Genomic DNA, 27,085 nt, shown 5'->3' on the forward strand with positions numbered 1-27,085 from the left:
GGAGTTTTCTCTAATGGCGGTGCCTAGAGGGCTATTATATCAAAATAAAATATTATGATCCAATAATATTTGACGATGTATCTCTCTTATCAAATAACAATACACAGACTACCACATGCCTTGATGTGCACTGTTGTAATTTAATTTGTTTTTTTTTTGTGATTTAAAAGTGGTTTTTTAAAAAAATAATTTTTTTTTATTTTTAAATTAATATTTTGTAGTGTTTTTAAATTATTTTGATGCGATAATGTTAAAAATCACTTTTAAAAAATAAAATAATATTATTTTAATATATTTTTAAATAAAAAAATACTTTAAAAATTAATCACAACTTGCCATTATCACAATTATATTTGATTTTATGATACTTACTGTTTTTTTTTCCTTTCACATAAACAAAGGAACATATTGTGTTATGTTATTAGTCTTTATCGTTAAATTTGATTTAAAAGATGTAAATTCGGTGCAAGGACGGAGTGTACCCGCCGTTCAGAACGATGTCTTGTAAGAACTTACTTTAAGCCCAACATTTAAGGATGTTTTTCATCTTGGTCCCTAAATATTCTGATTTTTCCCTATATATTGTTTCTTTATAGATAATGTGCCCCTTACCCAATTGTTTTAGTTGACTGCTAGTTCGATTCCACGCGCGCAATGGAGAAATGCTTTTTTTCGAAGCAAAAAACGATGTGAGTGTTGTTTTTAATTGCAAATTGAAAAGATCACATCTTTCATTCAATAAATTGAGAATAATAATAATAAACATATTGGTTGCAATAAAGATTGAATCAGGAATTTGGGATAAAAATATTATTTTTTTTAGTAAAAGAAGTTGAATATTTGTTTAATCAACTTGAAATTGGATCTTCAAAGTTTTAATTGATTTGAATAAATAAAATAAAATTTTATTTTACAAAATTAAAAATTAACTTAACATCGAAACTTCTTTAGAACATTGTGAGAACCACATACAAATTCCAACTAAAATAAAATATCAAATCCAGTCCTAGGTCATCCTAATATGAATGTATCATATTGAGAAAAAAAAGTCAAACAAAAAAAATTAAAGGAATAAAAAGGAAAGGAAAAAACACCATGGGTAACTATTGGAGTCCATGATGAATTATGTCTTCTTTTTATGTTGCATTATCATTTTTTTTAATGTTTTTTTCATCTCACATTATTTCACATGTTCATGATTTAAAATATTATTTTATGATTTACCAAGCATTAATTTTGTAAAACCAAAGAACAATTATTGCTAAAAATAGCATTAGAAAAATATGTATCGAATTTGATATAAAAAAATATAAAATAAAGTCAAACACATAAATTAAATAAATGAGAAAAAAAAAGAGAAACGAAAAAAAAAAGATGATGTCAAAGCAACATCAAAAGGCCTTCATCGTCATGCACTGCCTTATAAGGAAGGCCACACAGTGTTGATCCCATCTTTTTCATGAAAGGCCATGTTTAGAGCTTTGTGCCCGCCGCACATGCTATCATAATGCTACTACAACCTTTCTTACTCAAGGTTTTAAATCCTAATTTGTTTCTGGTATATCTCGTTCTAGTTCAAAAAAACAAAACAAATCAGAATAATTTTTATCTCGTTTAGTTATGTTCTGGAAATATTTTCCAAATTCCAGCCATTCCATTCCAGTCATTCCGATCCAACGTTTCAAGTTGTCTTTGGTTTCGTCGAGTCAATTGGATTATATCAATTCAACTCACACATTTTGCTTGTATTTGAAATTTGAATTGCATAATTTCAAGTTAATTTATATTTGGATTTGAGTTGAATTTATATTATGAATAATATAACCCTGAAACAACACACTAAAATGCTCTAAAACTGAAACATATCGTTCCAATTGAAAAAATAGAATGCCAAACGAAACAAAATTGACACTATTGTTCTAACTTGTTGGTGTGCATGGTACACGTGCCGGTAATTTTTTCCTATTTATCCAAACTAGTCTCTAATTTGACAAAAAATAATTTCAACATTTATTTTAGTTTAAATTTGATCTCTCAAGTTCTAATTATTTTAAATTCATACCATTAAATTTTATCATGCCTAATCAATTATTTAACTTAGTGTCAATTTTTTTTTTCAACATCTCGAATGCCCCATATCAAGCCACAAAAAATAAATTATCAAGCCTGAAATCCAAACAACACTCGATATACAATGATTAAATATCACATTCTTTTCTTCTTCGCTTTTCATTTTTCATTACGGAGTTTCTTTTTTTTCTAATCACAGTAACCTATTTTATTTTTTAAGTAATTGATTTTTACACACACCTAGACAATAATAATCTTCTGTTGATATATCAATTGATAATGTTCTTAATTGATTTATATGAAAATCCAAATATGATAATATCTGCCAAACAAAGAAATTTGTTTTTACACACACACACACATATATATAGAAATAAACTTGCTATCCCACAAGAATATTACTATTTCTTCTCTATACATACAACGTACCTAGAAGTTCTTTGCATCTATCATTTGAACATACATAGAAATATATTAAATCAACACAAAGGGCTATGGATTATGATTTATTCAATTATAGAAGTAAATCATTCAATCATATAAATGAAATATTTAAATTATATAAATTTAATCAATGGTGTCCTAAAAGAACATATTTGAAATAATTTCAAAACTTATTGATATCTGATATATATATGGAAATATCTTTATCGTGCTACATGAATTTCAAGATTTCTTCTCTATAAATACCCACTACCTAGAATTTTTCTATATACCAATTTTTCTCAGCAAACACAACACTACAAGAGAAAGAAAGAAAAAAAAAACAAATAAAAATGGAGAAAGCTTCTTTGAAATTGTTGTTCGTGTTTGTTTTGGTATTTTCCGCGACTTGTAAGTCTCTCTCATATTTTTCTCTCTCTCATTATTGTTAAATAAATTTTCTTTGTCATTGTTAACAAATCAACATATATATAAATATGAAAAAAAAACAATAATATTTTGCTGCAGATTTTCCAGAAGGAGCTGAAGCCCTAGGGTATTGTTCAAGTGACTCTGATTGTCCATCCCGCTGCCCAGAAGGGTGCACAGATGCTCATTGTCAGTACGTAGCAGAAGGTGATTTTGAGTGCTATTGCGGCCTAAATCCTTGTCTTGGGTGATCACTTTGATATTCATATATTTTGAGCTGATCATCAGAATAAATTCCTGATGCAATAACAGGGGTGATCTTGTATCTCTTTTAATTTATAATAATACAACTAAGTGATAAATTAATTTATGCGTATTGCATTTTTGCGACCCTGTACTGTTAAAATATTAACGTACACGCAGAGGGTCAAGTCTCTTCTCTTTCAAAATTTATTATCAAAACCCCATAATCTAATTTTCATGTGAAGACTTCTTTGGAAGGTTAATTAATGAATTTGGAAACGATATATATATATATATAACTTCAGGATCAAGCGAGGAGGTTGTCATGGAAGAAAAATGTTAATGCGATACCAAAAGAAATAAAGTATTCTCTATTCGATCCTTTTTCTCAATTTTTGAAATTTTAAAAAATAAAATTTCACTTTTTCAAGTTATTTTTTACTTCAAAAAAATCAAAAACCATGTTAAATTGAGTATATAGACACGTGTTGAATATCTTGTGAGTTAATAAGTTATCGTTAACAATATTTTAGACATAGAAATTTAATTATAAATTAAATATGTTCCAAAACTAATTAGTAATAAAGAGATTCAACTAATCTAAATATTTTTTTTTTTATATTATATGATACTATATACAAAAAAATCCATAATGAACTAAATATTAAAGAATAAATAAAAAAATAAAAAAAAGGAGCAATTTTCATTTTTTTTCTTAAAGAAAACTAATAAAAGAAAAGGTCTAGGTGCTAGGCTTGAGTGGGCTCATGCCCCTAGGCCTTTAAAAAATGTCGAGGGATGTGGGCTTGAGGCAAGACCCCACATGTGGAAAGTAATTTTTTTTTTTTCTTTTTAGATGGTGAATGTCGTTTATCCCTTGTATTTTTTTTTTTTTAAAATAATAATGATATATTGTCTGCTAGATTGCATTTTATATTACTATCACCAATATGAATACGAAGGTCGGAAATACAAGGGAGGGGTTTTGAGGGTTGAAAATTATATTTTTAAAATTGTTTCCATTTTAAAAATATCTTCACAATACTATAAACACTCTTGAAACCAACTCAAAATCACCAAAAAAACAAAAATTAATTAAATGAAAAAATCTCTAAACCAAGCTCGATTTTCTTTCTCAGAAATATTTTAAAAAAATAATTACCATCATTATTTTTCTCGTCAAATAAAATTTATCAACATAAAAAATAGCATAACTAATTATTTTTAAATTTTTTTCCACACAACTTTTTCTGTCTTTTCTTAAAGTTAGAAACTAAAAATAAACATTTGGATTAAAATGATTGTTTTAAATGTGGTGTGATGTGTTTTTTTTTTTTCCAGTGTTTTACTTTTCGAATCATTTTTTTTTTAATTTTATATTTTTATGATAATTTAAAATTTAATTTTAATTTAATTAGAATATAAAAGGATTAAATTGAAAGAAAAAAAAAGTAAAAAAGAAGAAGTCAATTCGTTTATTGTTCATATTAACCGTAAAACCCAGCCCATGTTTTTTTAGCTGTTTTGTTATAATTTTAGATATGTGGATCCGCATCCTGTGTCTTATTGAAAAATTAATGCATAGTAGCTTAAAGTCCTTCTGGTCTTCTTGGATTTGATTTATTTTCTCAAATTTTGTCATGCAAGCTTGATGTGAGACTTCATGAATCGCAAAAATTGCTGGGTTTTCTGAAATTTCCAAAAATCCTCAATCAGTCGAGCTTGTTTTAATGAGAGGAAAAAACGACAGACCTTCATCATTGTTTCTAATAAAATCTCGTCTATAAGAACGCAAAATTTCAAGTTACGAGGGCACTGAAGGGAACAGGGGATTCAAACATCAAAACTGTCTCAAAATTGGAATGGAGAAGAAGGAGGTAAACTACTTAAAAGGGAAATCTCGTTTCTACTGTTGTTGGAGAAGAAACCCAAAATCTCACGTGCTCAAATTCTCAATGATTCGGGACAGGGATGAGCGGGTTCCAAAGGCTGACGATACAACTCCCACTGCAATGATTATGATACAAACTGCAATCTACAGAAACAACAGTAAAAATGGGAACGAGAGCAGTGCCAAGCCTATCAATTATGCTTCAGAAAGTGCTGACAATTTTTAATACCAGAAAGGGAAGTAGAAGGAAGATGTTAAAAGCTGTTCTAAATTTGTGAATGGAGGCATTGATAACAGTGGCATACCTGAAATCTCGTTGCTTTACCCCTCAAGATGCTCAGAAAGCAAGCACAGGGAAGTATCAAGGTCTGTTATAGATTTACTTGTTAGTTTAATTCAACCAAACCACGTTTTCAAACTTTTGAAGAGCATAGGAGAGGTCAAATGGCAAAACAAGACTCAGATAAGGAAGCTAAATTAATGGCTGTAGAAAACTTACCACAAGCATTGTGAGTAAAGATCCAATCAGTGACATGACCAAACCTGCAATGAAAGGAAATGTCGATGGTATAAAGTTGTAACCAAACAAGGTATGGAATATAAAACTGCAAGTTTAATGAAAATCAACTGGTTTTGCAAGAAACATGGTGTAAAATAATACGTAAGGTGACAATTAAGGGAGACTAACCGAAAAAAGGGATGGAGAGAGCGACCAATAAGGTAGAGATCACCAGTGCTGTCCTAATGCAAATCGCATACATGTGAGACTTCATGTGGTTTGATGGTATCAACTCCTCCAGACTCATTGCCACTGGAGACATGGTTAATGCATATTTGGTAAAGGGGTTAACCACCTGCAAGAGAACAGACAATGAATTAAAAACCTGTAAGAAAAAAATTGAATCCTGATTCTTGAAGAGAACAAACAGAACAGGTTAAAGTAAAGAACTGTAAGAACTGATGAGCATACCGTAGTCCACACAGCAACCTTCGAGGCAACTAGATCTTGAGGCAAGTTAAGAGTGAATTGAGATTCTGTTTCTTCTCCGAACATCGTGTACCCCATGTAAGCAACTCCAGCATACATCAAAGTACAAATACCGAAGCTGTATGGATAACAGAACAATGGGAACATGAAGTAAGGAACACTTGAAATCACAGGCAGTTATTTTGAAAAAAAGAAACAGGGTTCTTGAGTAAAACTAGAACAAGTTTCCTACGATGAAGAAAGGAGGTAGAGAAACTTAAGTTACCATGCTAAGAGAACTGCAGGAAATCTGTTAGGCTGTGCCATGGAAGTGTAGATGTTCGGAAAAACAGCATGTCCTGAGTAACAGTAACCGTAGAGACCAATGGCAACAGGAAGAGTTCCAAGATTGAGTACCGTCCCTTCGCTGTGAATGCCCACTTTATCAACCAAACCAATCCAAAACAAGCACAGGACCACCAAAACTGATGCAATAACTCCACCAGCTGGAAGAAAAGGGCTGAAATTTTAGAATTTCTCAAAACAAGATTGCTGCTTAATCTGATGAGCAGATTGTGAGCGTTGCAGCCTTTTCAACTTATTCCATTTTTAAGAAAATTGTTTCATGGATAGATGATATGGGTTAATCAAGAAGAAAAATGTGAATAAAATCATTTTGACGTCCATTGAAAAATGTTTAAAATTCAAAATAACTTGATTTCAGAACACCTACCGGAAATGTAACTAAGGACACTGAGGTCTCTAAGCCAAACAGTAGGAAGAACGGCAAGGGTGGTCATCAATGCAAAAAAATGGTGGGAATCCAACTCAAATCCACCCAAACTTATTTTTGCATTTGGAAACAACGATGATAAATTATCACTCTCCAAAATTATATATTCAACGCAACAAGCCTGCGGCATATCAAAAAATTTAGTCAGGTAACATTAGTCTATCAAATTATAAGGCTTCTGCATACTTCACTACGAATGACATTCACAGGAATGAAACAAAAGAGAAATGCATGAAGATGCCAAGGGCAATAATCCACTTTATATCAGTGAACCAAAATTTATCACCTAGGCCAATGGTGACAGAATTGCATATTTATAGCAGCAAAAAAGTTGTTGCCTTGGGTTATTATTTGTAGTTCACAAGTTCCATGGTTGTTTATGATAAATTAAACAGACGATCTATTCACCATTGAGTGACTAATAGCCAAATAAAGACGATTTTGAAAGAAAAATATCATTATGGGATCCGTATGATCGGATCTTGGTTGTTGTAGAGGCAGAAAGCAACATCATATGAATCTGTGTTCACATTATAATTTAGGCCCTCACTTTCAAGAAAGCCAAAACTTTTTCACTTTTATAGGCGATCAATTTGCCGTAAATCGGGTGCAACATTCGATGCAGCCGCCTACGGTCCAAGCAAGTGGTAGAGAAAATAAAGCTGTCAAATAAGATCCAAAACTTTGGACCAAATAATTTAATTGGCCCCAGCAGGATATAGGTTACCATCATATTCTCTCCTAGAGGCAATCATGCTGAATTGATTAAAACACAGAGAGTAAATAATCCAGGAAAAGCCAGCTGTACTTACATACAATTCCACATACAATATTACCTGCAACCAGAAAAAACAAAGGCAAAAACGACAGTATCAGTCTATAGTCAAATTTGTAAACCAGTGCTTGATGTAAGTTCAAGAGGAGAAGTTTTGCATATCAATCCAACATTTTAACTGCAATTTCTTCAGGAAATGGAAGTTAAGAACTAGACTTACCGAGATGACAACGCGACCGGCGGTACCGAAGGCAGCTTGGCCAATATCTGGGTAAGTTCCAAGTCCTGGTTCGCTATCCAAACAGTAACGCAAGAGCATCCCAGTGTAAAAAGAAAGAACTGCAAATATGAGCAATATGGATAGCCCTAGCCATCCTCCTTCTTTAGCAGCATAAGGAGTAGATAAAATACCTACTCCACACAGAACATTCAAGCCTGCATTATGAACCACGACAAGTACACAGTAACCACTAAATTAAACAATCCTTCTCAATTCAGCATGCAGGAATTCAACTTGACGCCAGGGCTTGCAGATTTACAGTTAATTGTTAGTAAATAATTTACATTAACAAACAGCAAGAGGCCAAAAGGCTCAAGAACAACGAGACAGATACATGTGCAGCATGTGCAAACTAAGCCACGAAAACATGAAACAGAAACATGGTTGTTTTGATGCTTAGGGAGATAATAATGAGAAGCGAACAAAGGGTCCCCGCCTACAAATCCTATATTAAAGGTCATAAACAACAAATCATTCCATCATATTTCTAAGGTAGTTTTGGTTGTTTGAAGATATTTATTGCTACAGGCAATATTCTATTCCTAAATATAGTCTCAGACACGCTAGCCATATTAGCTGACCCATGGAGACACTAAAAAACAAGATGTCATGGAACCTAACCTAGGGCCATGTAAGCAAGTGATGACAACAAAATAATAAAGCATAATCTGTAATATCATTGGTTGATGAGGTGGTCCCGGCAATTGTAGGGTCTAGTTAGTGTCAAGTTTGATGGCCGTACTAATCCTAATATGGCAAGTGGCTCCATGGGGACAGGTAGGATGATTGCTAACAAATAACGATACTGTGTAAGAGCATGGTTTAGACAGTCGTGGCCAAATCCAAGCCGTCGATTGTGTGAGGGCCATGCTACAATGGATGATCTGGATTTGCCCAAGAGCGTGCCGGCCATTGTCCGTTGTGTTCGTTTCAACTTACCATTAAGCAGAGCTTGTCCAAATGAGCTTTGACGAGACATGGGAAGCTCATGCGAAACCCGGGATAGTTTCTCATCCTTTCTAATGGATGATGACCTTCTTAATAGAGTTGGAGGCAGTAGAGAACGAGAACTACGCCTTTGTGGTGGAAGTTGCTCGTCTTCTGGTTTGTCTAGTAGAGGCTTTACAACAGTAGGTAACGATTCTGGTGTGTGTCTTCTTGTAAGTGAAGAGGAAAGATACGAACTGCTTAATCTTGATAGTGTAGGAGTCCCCAAAAAAGTAAGATTTGGAGATGGTACACTACTGTATAAATCGATGGATTGCCTGAAACATCAGTTAACAGCCGTAGATAAGTGTCTGGAACTAGAAATAGCAGCAAATGCACATTAATGAAATACCTTAGGATTAATGGATTTGCTAGTTAAAGACTTATAGTTCACATATTGATTTCATTAACATCAGATCACTGCTCAATAGACAAGAAAAGGTACTGTAGAGGATAAGGTATTGATCTAGGTGACGAGGAAAATCATTCACTGAACGACTAAATTACAATAAAACATAAATTTTTTCCAAGCCTTTTGGTTCCTAACCATTATGAAATCAGTGAGCCAATGGCCCTAAAATGATCACTTTCCCGTTATGAAAGGCCTATTAAAGTTATCCCATGATCTGATTTCCCTGAAAACATGTTTTCTTTGATGAATTAAAGCATCAAGAAAGTCCAAGACTGAACATGACATGAAATTAACAGAGCAAAACAGAGCAGAGTGAATGAGAGAAACCTGTAACTTTGAGGCCAAGAGGTGTTGTAAGAACCCGTTTTACTCTGCTGACGATTATCATCGGCCAAAGATTCATCAGAATCTGTTCCATTAACATCTGCTTCACCTTCTCCATCTCTGTTAAGTTCCTTCTCTTCATCTTCTTCTTCACTTTCTATGTAAAAATTCTGTTCTGATACTGAATTCTTCATTTTTGCCCCCTACTATTTCTCTCCCCTTCAAAAATCCCAGCTAAAATTCACACAACAAAACAAATAATTATTGGCTATGAAAAAAATTAAATGCTAAAAAAATAAAGTTAAAAAGAGAGATGCTACGAACCTCAAATTGAAATTGATCACTTCTTATCCTATAGGATTTGGTAGCTTTAGTTTTCTAGCATCTGCACTTCGCAGCTTGTTCTGACTAGTTTTTTTTTTTTTACTGAATAACATAAAAGGAGATAAGAATTGTTATGGTTAATAAAATCTTGGAAACATAAATCAGAAACAAACGCATGAAAAGCAAACGCAGAATGACCATCCGAAAGAAGATCTAAATCTGGGAATGTAAGCAAGCTTGGAAATTAACATAATTTTCAAGGCAATATGCGTTTGAAATATTCAAAAGGAACTCTACTCCGCCTCCTAGTCATCTTTCGTTGTAAAGGAAATACAGAAAACGAAAGGCAAAAGTAATGGAGTTTCCTTTCTATGTAAGAGGTTCTACTTTCCTGTCTAGGAAAACAAAACGTTTAACATACTTTACAGTGAAAAAAAGAGAACGAACACAAAGGATGATTCGCAAACTGCGAAGAAAAATACGTTATCAAGATTCCTCGACTTTCCAAGGAACCAAACAAGGAGGATTCTTAAGAGTAAAAAGTCTAACGTACGTAGAGAAAGAAAGTTTTTGCTGCTGCTTTATTTTTTCTCCTCGTTGTTTCGAGATCCCACAAAGACCTTATAAGGGGAGAACAGGCGAGTCGTTAATATAGTTAAAGAATTGAGAGAAAGAGAGAGTTTTCTCGAATCTAGGATCTGAATAAACTCGTGAAAGACTAGAGAAAGACCTGGTTTTTTGAGACTCGAGAGAAACAGCAACGGAAAACACAGACCGAACTGATGTGTTCTTCTGTTTGTCTCTTGGTACTGTAATGATTTTCACCCTATATCGCTTGCTTATAGAATTACAGTTGTTGTCTTTGCTTCGCTCGGTTATAAATATAGTTAACAGATATGGTCTCGGGACCTTGCCTGAAAAAGAGAGGTCAGGTAACTAAAAGTTATTGGATTAATTTATGGTTTATTGGATCAGTTTAAGTGAATTATTTCTCTTAAAATAATACTGTTTTTATTATTTTTAAAAAATCCTTGATATTATCTAAACCGTTTCAATTAAATCATTTTAAAAATATATTAATTATGTAAAAAACTTGATCATTATCTATTAATTAACTAATTGTGTGAAAAACTTAATCAGCATGTACAAAAGCCAACCCCACTCTTAAGATCACCTAATGGTTAAGGCAGCTATCTTGGAAGTGTAATTATGATTAATTTTTAAAATATTTTTGTATTAAAATATATTAAAATAATATTTTTTTTATTATTTAAAAAATATTTTTGAGATTAGTATATTAAAACGATTCAAAAAATATAAAAAAATAATTTTTTACAAAAATATATTTAAATTTAAGAGTCTACTTCCTATCTCTTATTATCCAAACATTAAAACTGGTTTGAAAAACCTTGTTTTTAAAACCAAAAAATTAGCAGCTTTCTTTTAATACGAAGAAAGAAGAAGATGGTTGATAACATAATCTATAACTCTGTAATTGCTTGCAGCTTCAAATATGATTTGGACGTATAATATTGATTATTTTATAAAGTATTTTTTATTTGAAAATATATTAAAATAATAATTTTTTAATTTTTTAAAATTATTTTTAATATCAAAATGGTATGAAAACATTAAAAAAATTATTTTAAAATAAAAAATAAAAAATATTTTTAAAATAAAAAAATAACCGGATGCGTTATTAATGTTTTTGCTATGATGTTTGTCACTTTGCCAGGAAAGGCAGCACTACGTGGCAACAGAACTGTCGAGTATCTTCCATAAATAAATAAAACTAGCAGCCCCTTTATACACTTTATTAATTTTCGAAATTATCATGATGTCTAGGCTGTCTAGCATATTTTTAAGAATTTATCTAGTAGATAATTTAATGATAAAAGTTTAAGATTAAAATATTTTTTTATATAATTTCAGATTTAAGTTTTATGAAATAGCCACTAAAAATTTATATAATTATTAACTGTAAAACTTATAAGATTAATTAAGATATATTCAAGTTAAATTGTACATTCATATTAATAAAAAAATTAAAATTTATTCTTGTTATAAAAACCCAAACAGGTTCATCTAAGGCTTGAGTTGGTTTTTATTAAAAAAATAAAATGGTACAAGAATTGACCGACTTAGTTAAAATCTTTTTATTTTATTTAAAAAATAATAATTAAATAATATTAATTTTAATAAATATAAATAAATTAAATAAATCCAAGCCAACACTAGTGATCCATTTTTCACACTTTGTTCTAGGTCTGGTTTTGAAACAATTGCACTATAAACTAAAAGGCGTAGGGGATTATTGTTCCTCCTCGCAATGAACGTTTTTTCATTACAAAACCTTTTTTTATTTCATTTTTAAATTGTCAAATCGAAGGCCAGGGTTAATTTATTAAGAAAGGGCTAGATTAATTGCCAGGAGACCAAAGAGGCTTCAACAAAGTTTGTGTGAAATATGCATTTTAATCCCCATACTTTTCCAATTATAAATTTGTGGTCCCTTTAATTTTCAAAAAAATAAAAACAAAGTCAATTCCGGTTATAAGCTTTATTTTCTTTCTTGTCGGTCCCTAGTTGAGTCTAGAATACATGAAAATTTCATCAAATTAGTAAAGTTGGAAGATTCCCAACTTAAAAAGCTTCTGAATTTGGAGTTTCCATCAATTATCTATGTAATTTCTTACAAACATCCTCTCCACATTTCGGTTTAGCTCTATTTAAAACAACATTATCCATGAAAGATAACTAACTTGAGTTAATCTAATAATTTATAAATTAATTCTGGTTCGAATTCTTTTTTGGATCAGACACCAGACACTAAAACCATGTATGACAACTAGATTAGTGTTCATTTAATATTTATTGATAGCAATTATTTTTTAAAATGTTTTTTGCTTGAAAGTATATTAAAATAATATTTTTTAACAATTTATTTTTTAATATTAGCAAATAAAACTATCTAAAAACACAAGAAAAAAAAAAACTAAAAAAATTGAAGCATAAAAATATACAAAAATAAATAATATTTTTAAAATATAAAAAACAAACCGTCCTTGAATTTTCAGACTTGAAACTTGATATTTGACAGGGTAACAGCTAGTATAATCCAGCGGTCAATTCCAAGCAACAAAAAGTTAGACATGGTATTCCATTGTAAATTTGTAAATAATAAAACCCAGATCATCCCTTTTCAATTAATGACCTTCTTGTCTTTGGTACAAACAGTTTTCATCAAGTTATTTTGAGAGGAAGAGGTTCTTCTGAATTCAATAAACATCTGAGGACCTTCATTTATTTAACCTCTCAATTTCTCCAGGAGGAGTACAACTGTACAAGTACAGACTACAAAAACGAGCAACCAATCAATTTACCGACAGGGGACAAAGACCGATCGCATCAAACGGCTTCATTATGCAGCATCACAGATTGATTTTATGCACATGCTTTGCCTTTTCCTCGCAGGGGATTCTCAGCATTGTGGATAAGATGCCTGTCCTTGTGATTTCGTTTCGGATAGATCAATAATTTCTTCGTTTCTCATAGCGCATGATTACTTCAATTCTATAGATGAATGGAAGTTGACTGACCTAATCAGCAAAGGGCCCATGATTGGATGCTTCGTCTGTCTTTGATAATGCATTTCAGTTTTTTTTGTGATTTAAAACATGGTAAATTAAACTCATCTTGAATCGAGGGTTCAATTCGAAGAAAAAACCCAAAATGATTTGTTGAAGTTAAGTTAAAAAAACAAATCTAAACGAGCCCAAGCTGTTATTTTATTTGAAAAAGAAAAGGTGTTGCTGCATTCATCTTCACAATTCTACGGGCGGATCCCAAAAAACCTGGTTAATGTCATTGATTTTGGTGTGTGGCAAGAGATTGCAAGAGAAACAAAGGGTTCAACATACCAACTCAGAGAGCATGAATCCATGTAGATGGAGAACAGAAGTGGGTATGCCCTAAATTCCATCGAGCGATTACTTTCTTGGGGACATTGAGCACAGCATTTTAGCAGCACTGTGGCATTTGGAATCAAATCGGAATCGGGTGATGTCCAGATGACACCTTTCCCATTTGAAAACTACAAGTTTGGCTGGCAATCAGCAATAATCAATAACGTGGCCTTCAGATTGCCTTTCCTCACACTTCGTTTTCTGCCTGAGTCAGAAGCATCATCATATGATTTGATGAAAACCAGTATGATATTATTGATGTTGTCACGTTATCTACCAAGAGACTCACAGGAGCATTCAAGCTTATATAAAAATCTAGTGCTTATCTCCACGACACCTTGCGTGATGTTAACATTTATAGCCTCACCTAGCAAGCTCAGGCAACACACGATGTTCGGTCCACTCCACATACATGGTGGCTATATCAGAAAGATCCAATGAAGGGATCATGTGGTTCGGTTACATCTCGCTGGTGTTTTTTGTTTTTTTTCATCTTTGAGGGATGGGTTTATGCTTGTTGTTGCTTGAGCCTTGAGCTGGTGGTTTCTCCACCTTGTCATTTTTTATTTGCAATTATTGTTGGCGGGTTGAGTCTGTTTCAGCTATTGCTTTGACCATGATCGAAACATATATATATATATATATAGCAAAAAATGTATCTTGAGATTTGATGAGATCCTTGATTAGAGGCTACATCATATTTTAATTTCACTTTGCTTGAGGTAGACTACAGACTACAAGTCTTTTGAAGTCTTCTGAAATAATTGCAAGGTGGTTGATGAAGATACAGAGAGACAAGAACGGGAGTGGATGTAAGAAACACGTTTTATGGGGAATCAAAGCATCATCCTTGTTAACCCTAAGGGTATAACTCAATTAATCAGGATATAAAATTAATCAAGATATAAATTTGTTTTTTAAAAAATTATCAATTCGAATATCTTATAAATTTCAGAATTATTGGAGGTTTACATGGTTATTAATTGTACAGGACCGTAAGATTAGTCTAAGTACACGTAAACTGAACTGAATCCCTATATGTTAATAATAATAATAATAATAATAATAAAGCATCAACTTGTGCCTTCATTTACAAGGTGTTCTTGGAACAGTGAAGCTGTCCACAAGTTTTGGCTTAAGAAACTGTTGATAACTGGTAAGATAGACCTATGCTTTTGCCCAAGTATGTGATCACCTCACGCATGATGAGATCTGTGAATAGGATTGAGATGCCTTCATGTTCTCTTTCATCATGTTCGTTAAGTCTAAAATTATTGAATTGAAGTGCACAAAGACTCATCCTTGGCTGTAAACAGTCTAATTTCTTAGATTAATTTGATCCTGTGATTCCTGTCATATTTCAGGACCCCGTGATATATGTTAAATCTGAACCATTGGATTCAAATCATGCTTAGGGTGTCTAACGTCAACTTCTTTATGCTGCCTGATGTCATCTGCACTATCCAGGACTCGAGGAAGAACCGTATTGAAGATCAGCTCTGTACACCACCAGCTACATGAGAAGATCCATTAACCAAAAGGATGAACATTGTGGGAGACTAGTGGGAGACCCATGCCATTCGTCGCTATACTTTTGATTATTAAAAAGGCCCACCAGATTAATCTACAAAAGTGCACCAAACACTAAGCAATATTCCAAGTGACTGAATCACATATTATACAATTCTCTTAAACCATTCCAGAAATCAAATAGCAGAAAGGTAAAAAGGTAAAAAGGCAAGTGCGAGGGAATCATGCAAAGTGGATAAGCCTCGCGAAATATTCTCCTGTTTCGAATCTCGTGACGTTTCCAGTCTATTCGAGATGAATCTTCGTTGATAAACTATGTCCTTAAATCTTGTCCAAATCATGCCATTTGTACAAAATGCATTCCGCGTGTCAATCACAAGAACAATTTTCTAAGAAAACTATGTTTCACCTGTCCAAACTACACAGTTTGAATAATTGCCCTAAATCCATGATTACAACCATAAAAGCAACGATACACATCAAAGGTAACAGTCAAAGCAATAACTATAGTGTAGGCAATGAGATCATGCATGGAAAGAAGATTGGCATGCTTTTCTCTACTCAACTTCCAAGCTTCTCTCAATTATTGAGGAAGTTTAATTTAGATGAATAAAAAACTTTCGCTGTTGCATTCAAGTGCGAATCGAAAAATCATTGAAGAAAGAGAACGAACTGTATACTGAACTAGAAGACGTAAATAGGCAGCATGAGTGGCTTAATTGTACTCTGATCTTAAAAGCCATATGTACACGTCTTGCCAAATAAATAGGGGGGCGAACTTGTATTTTTAAAATTTTAAAATTTTTTTTTTATTAATTTTTTAGATTATTTTGATACACTAATTTTTAATATAATTTTTTTAAAAAATAAAAATATATATATTTAATAAAAAAAATACTTTTAAAAAACAACCATATCCATTCATTTAAATCTCCAAGATGTCATAACGCTGTCTTCCTCGTCAATTGATGTTTTATCTCCATCACGACGTTCTCATCGAGTGAATGGTTCTATCCGTCCACGTTTTTGACAGACAACTTTCATCATGAGAACAAAGCTAACCATTCTTTGTTCTGTGATCGAGGGTCACCTGCAAATTTCCGTTACCATGCCATGTATCGTACCAAATCCAAGACCCATAAATTCTTCCCTGCTAACTCCCATCTACAATAGTTGTGAATATATGCGATCAAATCTCCAGTCCAACTGTAACTCAAAACGGTTTTTATATTGTAGATTGTAAATATTTTATCTATTGGCCGACTGATATAGTAAGACTGAAACCTCTATCAACAAATAGCAGAATATCCCACATGACAAGAAACCTTGGAAGGATGTTCTAAGTTATTTGGTTTCATGAACAGAAAACAATCTGGTATGTACATTACATGACAAAGTTTAACGTACAACTTATAAATCTTTCGTATAGCAACACCATGGCTTGGACTCTAGCGGGTATAAATAAACAGTGGCTTATCTCACTAAAAATTCCTACTTTTGTTGTATGTAAAAAAGTATGATCGATCATCTTCTTTAAGTTAAACACGTGATAAGCTTATCCAGAGAGCACTCCTGCTGCTTCCAGTCAGCTGTCTAGCCTCTACCTACATCAGATAGTCGCATCAAGGATGAACACACAGTAGATCCTTGCATGATGATAAAAATTGCATAAAATCCACTAATGTTTTAACAGGTGATCAAGAACCCAGAAATATATATCAACTATCATGTGCAGTTGGGTAGCTCATTCCATCTTTTAGATGGCTTACTGCAGTGGGGCATAACCATTTCAGTATGTTTGGACCCAATACCTGATCAAAAGCAGATTACTTAGCAACTTATGGGATTAAAAGGGCAAAGAACAAATGGATACAGAGATAGAGAGAGAGAGAGAGAGAGAGAGACCGAGGTGATATTTTTGTAAACACTAAGGTTGAATGGATGTCGATAACTGTGTCCAGATTTCCTGGCCAACCATGCTGCACGTATTCCTTCATAATTCTGGAAAAGAACCATTCTAGTTATTATCAATAACCACAAAAATTAAGCATGTTGCATATCTACTTTGGAATTGAATACTCACTTCAATGGTTGTCATATTGCAAGACATGAGGTAAATATGCCAACCCAAAAGAGTTCCAAATGTTATGCTCAAGCCAAACATCATTGCTCCAGAAACAACCTAAAATGCCCTATGTCAGGTTTCTTAATAAGCCCTGAAAACTCAAAACAGTCTATTTGCATGAATACTCAGGAATGAACAAGAATTAAGAGAAAGGATAAGTCAGCAAATACCGAATGCAAGTATTTTTACTAGTCCGTAAGAACCATTTAGACAGGGCTTATTCAAGACCCTCAACTTCTGTTTAAAACTGATTTATTGGCTGAATAAGAGACCAAAAGGTTCATGGCTTCACTTTATTTTTCAAGCAATCTTGGGAAACATTTTTAAGAAAAGAATCTTAAGCAACAGAATGATCTTGGAAAAGTTTATACATTTTTAAATGCTATTCAGAACCATTGTAGCCCTGACTATCGCCCAAAACTGCCTTTACAACCTCATTCTATGGTGGGTAATTGCCATGTTCGACCTTGTATGTTGCTATCCTTCATATGATGCAGTCTTGCATGTATAGAATTCAAGTGGAAAAGGACAAGAGCATGGATAACAAATTATATGAACTTTTAGATCTTGTTTTTTGGGGGTTTTATTCTCTTATTCTTTCTTTTCTTTTCTTTTTCCAGCTTCTCTTGCATACAGATTGTGTACTTTGGTTATTCCCCCTTAGAAGTTAGTCTTGAATAGTTAACCGAACTAAACATTCAAAAGACTGCCATCAAAGATTAAATACCCACTCACAAAAAAAATCTTCATAGGAATTCTTCCACTGAAATTCCAGTTCTTCTGAAAAGAACAGCTGATTATCATGACCTGAGCATGCCAAAATCATCTATTGTAATCTCAGCCAATCAAGTTATATAATATCAAGTGCGAATGAAAACCAGAATAAACCTACCGAAGAATAGATGCTTGCTATGGTTGCATATAAAACTAATATAAAAAAGGCCTTGTAGTTCCAATAACCAACACAGTTATTTATCCAAAGACAATGATGATCCTGCCATCAATTTTAAAGTAAACATAATCCATAACTCTATCGATAATCAAGTTAAAAACTCATGAACCAAACAGTTATTGCAAAAAAAAGATTTTTGCTGAACATACCATCCTCAAAACACACCTTCTGCAGACCCTACAATGATGAGCCCTGGGAGGCTTGTATGTAACACACTTGTCACATCGCCTCAGTTGTGAACTCTATCAAGGATTAATTATCAATCAGTCCAAAGTTAACCACAAAGTAAGAAATTCATTTATAGAAAATTGCATTAAAAAAACAGGTTATGGACCTTATTATCACATGGATACGCTATACTTAGATTTCAAAACAAGGAACAGATCTAAGAGCACAATCAATATGAGACATTATCTATTAGAGTTTAAAGAAACTGCAGAAAACAAAACGAATTGAGGCAAGATGTTGTTAGCATCTGACGATGCAAAAATCAAACAATTTCACTGAATTGAACCCAAAATAACTAGTTGCTAAAGTTGAATCATCCTTCCACAGAAAATGAAATAAGAACCAAATCCTCATTCTTCTTTTCATCCATTATCAAGGAAACCAACAGGAAGCTAAAGTTGAGCCAACAGAAGATAAATCATTCACCAAAACCACCATGTTCCTAAATAATTCATAATAACCAGTTACAATTAAATCATCAAACACTAGTACAGCCTAGAAAGCCCAAAGTTCAATCTTTGCACTGTAGGCATGGGTTTACTTCCTCCGAATTCTAGCAACAAAAGGACACAAATAACAGAACTTCACACCTAAATATAAAAGCATATCCTCCCTTGATTTCTCAACAGCCACTTCAAAACCAAATAATATAACTTTATGAACTAAATCACAACCACAAACAATGACACTCAAGATTTCACCTTTCTTCTTTTTTCCTCAATTTTCTCATCAATCAATCCAAAATCAAATAAAAAGACACATAACACATCACTATTCAGACATTTACAATAAAAAAGAGAAGAAACTTAAATGCTTGCTTATATATTACTTACATTATCGAGTGGTTCATGATGTGGAGGGACAGCAGCTCCTTCAACATCAGGAACATAAGGGGAAGGGACATAACCAGGTTCTTTTAAAACACAGACGAGAAAAGAGAAAAGACATAAAGAAGCCATAAAAGTGAAGATCATAGCATTCAAAGTCCCAGCTGAGCTCTGTAACCCAACCCAATCTTCAATAAATATGAAAACTGTTATGTAATAAACAAAACTCATCAACAGAAACACACTACAAACTGGGATCGACAAGAATCTCTTCCACTCCATTGAGAATTTCTGGGATCTTTTTTTTTTTTTGGTTCAGAAGCAGAGGTTTTCTTGTCTGATTTTTGAAGTCAATTCGGTTTTTTCTGTACGTTTGTTGCTAGAGACTTAGAGAGGAAGACAAGTCGGTTATTTAAAGTGGGCTTTAAAGGAATACTAATTATGGGCTTAACATGGCCACCAAGCCCAATAAATATAATGGGCTCTGGTTATATTCTGGCTCAGGAAAGTGGTCTAGGCTTATTCTCACTACAGTTTTATGGGGTTGGGCCTCTTGAAATTAGGGAGTGGGACAAGGTTGGATCGGGTCGGATTTTCGCCACCTTGAAATTTAGCTTGGTTGAGTTAGGTTTTTTTAATTTTTTAATGAAAAAATTGACATTTTAATAAATAAAAATAAAAAATATTATTATTAATCATTTAAAGTTGGATATGGAATGAGTGGAGGTGCGAATGCAAAACTTATCTGCCAGTCTCTCCGTGGCTAGGGCAAGAATTGGAATTGAGATAGGTATCAATAAATTAATGTATATTTTATATTATGGTAGTTTTTACTATCGTGATTTGAGAAATTACAATTAAGAAAAACTATAAACTATATATATATATATATATTAAGATTTTTAAAAAAAGTTATATTAATTAATCAAATATTTTTAAATTTACAACTAAATTCACAGAAACAAACAAAGGTTTGGGGTTAATATATTGCTATAATCTTCTATCTCTAGCCAGAGGTTCACCAAAGGTTAATAGAACTCTTACCTTGAGGGTAAATAGTACATTAGTGCATTAAAGAGTATTCAATAATTTACGACTTTTGCATATATAGCAGCTTTACTAGCGCTAGGGTTTTTGTTGTGATCCATGCAACACGGCTCTTTTTTTTAACCCTACTCTTTAAATGTCACTTGAGGCTTGTCTTCCAGTAGCCAGGCAACATCTAGTGTGACATCAGTTAAAAGGGAAATCATTATTATTATTATTATTATTATTATTATCTCCAAAAATTGAGACAACATAAAAGGAACAGGACGTGGAGACCAGTCTGCTGGGGCTTGAGGCTACGTAACAAATCAACACAATTATCAAAGTTTAACCTTTTATACTGCCACCCTTCTTGTGGCCTCAAATCACACGTACAAAGCTGATTGTTACGATCATTCAATTTCGGTATCATTTTGCATTTGCCATTACATATCTTCGGTAGGGACTCCCTCATGATCAATCCCCACATTGCAACAGATATCATCATCATGCTCTGCCGCCGTGGGGACCGTTGATTTTCTTCATGCATATGGACCCAAGAGTCCAATATTATTGTTCCTCCCCTCCTAGCTAGCTATAAGATTTAATTGATTCTTAATGTGAAAATTAGGAACTTGCTACCATGGCTAAGCATGAAGAAAGTAGGTCATCTTGCAGGCCTATTAGGTTAACAACTATTTATCAAGTGTTATAATAATAAGAATTTGAAATCAAGGATTTATTTCTATATAATTTTAAATTCAGCAATGCAGCTGTGGTCATTAACTTTAGGACTCTGATACCAAACTATATTAATTAAAAAATAATAATATAGCAATAAACCTTGACGTGTGAAAGAATGTGTTAAGGAATTGATGGTGATTAACAGCAAGGGCTAAAAGGTACAAAGGGGGTAGGGAACTGTGGCATTTCTTAATGTTGGTATAAAAGGCATGAAAAAGGGATCTAAGAAAGCAGGGTTTAGCGAGCATTTATAAGATCGGTCCCCGTCGAATTGGACCAGTCATGGTACCCTCAATAACTACGTCGACCTACGAATATGCCAACCATATCAATCTTGCCATGCCCTGAACTCACATTGGAGGGAGCTATGGGAGGGTATTAGACAGCTACGTGGCAGGCCTCCATTGATTTTCAATTTTCTGTGCTACAATTTAATTTGTTATAATTAAACATGGAATATTATTATTATAAGGTTATTGATTTGAGTCTTGAATTGTCGGCTTGGCTACTTCTTTTTTTGTCCTTTTGCAAATCTCTCGTATATAACTTGCCTTCCACTAGCATTTTGCTATTTTCCCGATTTTCTCTTCTCTTCTCTCGTTTCCTAATATATTTTAGAGGCAAATCCCAAACATGACCTAAGAAAATATCAGCCTTTCGCTGTTTTCCAATTTTCTTTCTTTTGATCCCCCAATATTTTAAAGGGGGATTTCAAGCATGGCCTAATAAGTCTTCTGAAATATATTAATTTGGATGGAATTAGAATGATTTTCCCTTTTTTCTGATCACTCCCTTCGTTGAAGAGAAAACGAGAAACTATAATTGTTAAAGGTTTCACTAAATAATTTAAAATTTTGAATTATATAATTAAATTTTTTTAACAACAATTAGTATAAAAAAAAATCAAATGAATTGGTGCAGTCACTACTAGAAAATCGATAAATACAAATGAAAATATTGAGGGAATATTTTCATTGGTAAATTGCTGACGAATTTTACTGACGGAAATATTACCTCAGTATTTACCAAGGAAATTACAGTGAAAAAAATTAAAACAAAGCAAAAAAAAAAAAAATGACGTGCCATTTTTACCAACAGAATTACCGACATAATTTATTCCATCAGTAATTCCGTTAGTAAAATTATTAGTAAACTGTCAATACTATTCATCATGTTCATTACAAAGAGAATCACCAACGAAACATTCCACCAGTATTTTACAAAGAGCTTTGTAACTATTTATTTTCTAATTATACTGTTACTTATTTTTTTTTACAAATAAAATTACTGATGGATTGAAAAGTCGTTAGGTGTTATTTGATAATTTTCTGAAAAAATTTAAATTAAATTAAAAATTAAAATTTATCGGAAAATTCCATCATACTAAGTGTAATATATAGAAATAACAAAAAACAATCATACAACGCAGTCAATTGACTGCTATATGGTAATTTTTTCCCCTCCCTACAGTAGCTATCGCTTATTTTATACGACCCTTCTACTTGAAACATTCTCAATTTTTTTGATATTTTATCAAGCAAGTGTATTATATTTCACCAAACACACACTGACACAAAAAATATAGACTTTTTTTTTTTTTTTTTTTGTATGGGGACAAGGCAGCTCTTTCATTCAATGGAAGAAAAATCTAGTACATCACAAATAGATTTCTTGAATTTAATTAATTCCCATGAAAATATTTCTTATCGAATATTCTTTCTAAAATCATTCCTCAATCTCCTGCATTGAATAACTGAACCCTAGCAGCGGATCCTTTATAATTCTGCCAATGGCTGAAATGTTTTGGAGAATGATTTCGGGGTGTAGCATTAAACAAGATTTTAGTTCCAAAAAATCCATGATCTCTCTTTTCATCTATTTCTCGCATACATGTGTATAGCCATAAACATGGCTGTGTATGATTATATACCAATTTTCAATCACTTTTATAATTTGCGTTCAATGTTATTTTCAATACAAGCAATCGGCTTTCTTCTTCTTTCTTTTTTGTTGATTTTCATCATGTTTATATATATAAACAATCAAGCAGCTGATAGTCCAGCCAAGCAAGGAGTTCTTAATTAAAGACACTAATTTAGTAGCATGGCTAACACTTTTATTCAGTTTTTTCTTCATATTGTCTTTAGATCTTTGTGTTGTAAGTAAGTTTCCTGATTTTATAGATTTTTTGTATTTTTTTCTCTGGTGTTTAATAGATCATTACTAATTCATAAGAAAAAATCGATATATATATATGCATATCAATTAGACTCCTTCAATCCTCGTATAATTCCATATCAACGATCACTTTACCAAAGCGAACTTTAAGAATCAATGTACTAACTGCATGCTGCCGAGATATTTCAAACGAATTTATTATACGTATATTCAAAGAAAAGGTGATTAATCGATGCCATGGCAAATGAAAGGCAAAAATGTGACTTGAATTTTCACGAGAAACATTGATACATATATATTAAGCCCTCCAATATATATAGCTATATATGGAAAAGTGTAGGCACTGAAAGACTCTGACATGCACATCCAAAATTGCATTATGTTCAAATGCATTTTTACCAAGTTGCTTTGCTATGATCGCATAGGTCACCATTACTGTTGTTTCCTTCCCTACTCTGTGTACTTGTGGACCTTAACAAGAAAGAATGATTTGCTACTCTTTCCTTCACTTGTCAATTGACACAACAGCTTTTGTCTCTAATTGCCCCCACATGACTTGGCTTAAGATTCTTCTTCAGATCCAGGGACTGGTACCTGTGTGTAGATGATCACAGACACCGCAATGCCCTTTTAGGTCTCTCCAAGTCGTCATATCCAACCGGAATTACACCTGTTGGCACCAGAAAACAAAATTAGAGTCGTTAAGTACGTAGTTTGCTTGCCTTAATTTATAGCTGGTCCCATTGAGAAAACATTATGCAACTCCAAGAACTACGGCGATTCTCTTTGTAGCAGTCCTTCTGCAATATAATGAACAAATACTTGTATGCATATCATAGTACAGATGATCGTAAAATGTTTGAGGAAAAATCTGAATAACTCCTACCTAATTAACAGACCAATCGAGCCAAGTTGTAATCAAATCGTATTGGCCATAAGCCCATGTTTACTCACGTGTATATGTTGAAAAAAATAATGCAAGTCACATATCAGAAGCATAATAATGATCTTTTATCTTGCTGAGTTGCAGCTAGCTAAGGCTCTCTCTTGTTTTATTGTCTGTTTTGCTTGTGGGACATTCAGCCAGCTTAAGTCTGACTGTAAACATGTCCTTACGGCTAGTGTGTGAATTGAATAATAATGTGCTCTTCCAAATTCTTCATGCACATTGAAACTCAATATATATTTCCTTACAGATTCCCTTTGGAAGGACTCCATAGATGAGAAGGTTGAATTCTATAGGAAATGACTGCAAGATACCCAAATCAAAAGTATTTATGAAATAGTTCAGATTCGGACAAAAATAGAGGAAACAACAAAAGGATATATCTGCGATATCCAAAAGAGATTTCTGTACGTACTGCAGGCTGCTTGGACATGCATGTTCATGGTGAATAAAGCAAGTATATTATAATGAAGAGAATATTTCAAAAGCAACATTTAAGGCCATATAAATGCATTGTATTTGTTTTTTCCTTTGACTGATCCACAAGGAATAGTGGTAATCAAGGAGAGTACTCTAGAATCATGGAGGAAATCAAAGAGCAATTAATATTCAGATGTATCAAGGAAGCACACACACACATGGAGCAATGAATAGTTTGTTGATTGTAACAGTGATGTGGAGATGCTAAAGAAGCTCCACCATGACTTGTAGCCAGGTTGCTTCATCAAGCTTGGGTATGTATGAATGTATGGAAACTGAAATTGGAAATTCTAAGCTCTTAATTAGGTACGTAATCATGAATTAATTAGTTGAGTGACACAAAAACACAACTACAAAGAATTCATTAATCAAACAAGCATACACACCACTATTTCATATACTCTCCATCAAGCTCTAACTTCCTTTATGCCTAACCAAATTAATTAACAAAACCCTAAACTTCAAGAACCAAGTTCGTCTTCAGAAATAACCTAGCTAATACATAAACACAAGCACAAAAGGGTGTTTTTGAAAGCAGTACTATGATCATAACCAATATATATGACATGAAGGACTAATTTCAGCGTTCTTACATCTATATAGATGCTAGTTCCTGCACGTCTCACAGCGTGATCGATGAATGGGAATTCCAAATAGACTCCTGTACAAGCCAAGATGGATCAATTATTTCAGACCTACGGTATATAGTGCTACTCCTTTAAGGCCATTGTACTAATATGAACCCCCCAAGCTATTAGCTAGGTACAAGTAATAAAAGCCAAACAAATATGGCGTAATTAAGGATTTGAGCAGCTTTACCTTGTTTAGAAGCAGAAAATCTTAGATCCAACTATTTCAGGTGTGTATATACAGTCATTTATGGCTGATGCAGCATCATCAAGATTCTCACCTTCAAAGAAATACATTGCTGTCTATGATCTATCTAGCTAGCTAGCTAGCTGCCGTACATCTTTTTGAATGTGAATCTTGATGATGCTGCACCTGCAAACAATGACTTTTGAAAGTCGATCCATGTTTCATGCATATTGGATTGTGTAAGAGAACTAAAGTAAAAGCTAGAGAAAACTTGAGAACAAAGAGAGACGAAGAGACCAACAGAGCTTAGAGAGATCTAGCTGTCTTGTAAGTATACGTGGCAATTAACAAATGGTTTACAAGGTTCCCAACACAAAAGAGCCCTCAGAGAGTATATATACCTCTAAGAAACCAGTAAGACCCAGAAATTTATGAGCCAAAAAAAATCACACAAAACCAACACCTCTGCTACTCTTTTTTTGCTGGTAATTCATGGTTTGAGGTTTTTTTTTTTTTGTTGGTTATATAGATGTAGTTACAAGTGGGGATAAAAAATTAAAGAGCAACAAATTGAGAAACAGAAAAAAAGAAAAAAAAGAAGAGGTTTTCTAGAGTAATTTCTTTTTTTAAAAAAGAAGTGGAAAATAACGAATAAAGAACCAGAAAAAAAATTTGGAAATAAAATAACAAATAAACAACAAAAAACTTGGAAATCAACAAGAACACTGGAGCAAAAAAAAGGTGAAAAGGAAAAGGAAAAGGAAAAAACATGACTCAAAATGAAGTTGAAGAAGTGATCATAAAACAAAGTGGCAGAAGTAGCGAGAGAAACAGATAGAGAGGTCAAGATCTAGCCCTGATTTAAATCAAACGGAGAAAACGGAGGGAGGGAGGGAGGGAGGGAGGGAGGGAGGGAGAGGAGTAGTTGAGGACTGAGGAGAAGGGGTTTAGGTTCTTATACACTCCACGATTGGATTCTTCAATGAATTCTACCGTGACTCGTGGGTGTATGGAACTTGTGTAATTTTTTGCCCTTTATTTTCCTGGGTTTGTTTGTTAAACAATAATAAATAAAAATAAAAAATAAAAAAGAGGTTTAATAAAAGTTGAAATAAATTGATATTCCTTCTATAGTAGCAAATAAAATATATTTTTCTAGTAAAACAAATACGATGAAACCAATCAATTCCTCTATATATGGAATTCATCATATATATACGATATGAATTTATGATCATTTTCTGATATTATTGTTAAAAAAATTATATGTAACCGAGTACAAATATAGAGATATGGAGTAATTAAAAATTATAAAACGAGTTTATATGGATTTTTTTATCCAAACGATAT

General features: G+C 32.9%; 2 protein-coding genes and 1 long non-coding RNA gene across 9 annotated transcripts; all 3 read right to left on the reverse strand.

Annotated features, from left to right (window-relative positions):
* Window positions 1-4,860: 4,860 nt before the first annotated feature.
* Window positions 4,861-10,777, reverse strand: LOC118060018 (amino acid transporter AVT1C). Of its 4 annotated transcripts, XM_035073100.2 has the most exons (14): window positions 10,649-10,774; window positions 10,472-10,538; window positions 9,919-10,020; window positions 9,598-9,828; window positions 8,811-9,136; window positions 7,812-8,026; window positions 7,629-7,652; window positions 6,757-6,937; window positions 6,310-6,529; window positions 6,027-6,162; window positions 5,745-5,910; window positions 5,556-5,599; window positions 5,362-5,424; window positions 4,861-5,200 (listed from the first exon to the last, which is right to left on the reverse strand). In XM_035073100.2, the coding sequence occupies exons 4-14, from the start codon at window positions 9,786-9,788 to the stop codon at window positions 5,102-5,104; spliced, it is 1,665 nt and encodes a 554-aa protein (XP_034928991.1). In that variant the 5' UTR covers window positions 9,789-9,828; window positions 9,919-10,020; window positions 10,472-10,538; window positions 10,649-10,774; the 3' UTR covers window positions 4,861-5,101. The 4 variants fall into 4 exon arrangements, 3 of the variants coding, with proteins under 3 accessions (XP_034928991.1, XP_034928992.1, XP_034928990.1); XM_035073101.2 differs by lacking the exon at window positions 10,472-10,538 and having other exon boundaries at window positions 10,649-10,777; XM_035073099.2 differs by having other exon boundaries at window positions 10,472-10,772.
* Window positions 10,778-16,682: 5,905 nt separating this feature from the next.
* On the reverse strand, window positions 16,683-19,924 carry LOC118060019 (probable protein S-acyltransferase 15). Of its 4 annotated transcripts, XM_035073103.2 has the most exons (8): window positions 19,552-19,924; window positions 18,640-18,732; window positions 18,431-18,532; window positions 18,274-18,345; window positions 17,497-17,595; window positions 17,319-17,414; window positions 17,119-17,224; window positions 16,683-17,017 (listed from the first exon to the last, which is right to left on the reverse strand). In XM_035073103.2, exons 1-7 carry the CDS (start codon window positions 19,825-19,827, stop codon window positions 17,132-17,134), a joined length of 831 nt encoding a protein of 276 aa, XP_034928994.1. In that variant the 5' UTR covers window positions 19,828-19,924; the 3' UTR covers window positions 16,683-17,017; window positions 17,119-17,131. The 4 variants fall into 4 exon arrangements, with proteins under 4 accessions (XP_034928994.1, XP_073267699.1, XP_034928993.1 ...); XM_073411598.1 differs by lacking the exon at window positions 17,119-17,224; XM_035073102.2 differs by having other exon boundaries at window positions 16,683-17,224.
* A 3,814-nt stretch (window positions 19,925-23,738) lies between these two features.
* On the reverse strand, window positions 23,739-26,239 carry LOC118060020 (uncharacterized). The gene is made up of 2 exons (XR_012170927.1): window positions 25,739-26,239; window positions 23,739-25,580 (listed from the first exon to the last, which is right to left on the reverse strand). It is a non-coding gene; the product is annotated as an uncharacterized lncRNA (long non-coding RNA).
* Window positions 26,240-27,085: the final 846 nt, after the last annotated feature.

This window comes from Populus alba, chromosome 10, assembly GCF_005239225.2.
Source record: "Populus alba chromosome 10, ASM523922v2, whole genome shotgun sequence".
In the NCBI taxonomy this organism is placed as follows: Eukaryota; Viridiplantae; Streptophyta; class Magnoliopsida; order Malpighiales; family Salicaceae; genus Populus; species Populus alba.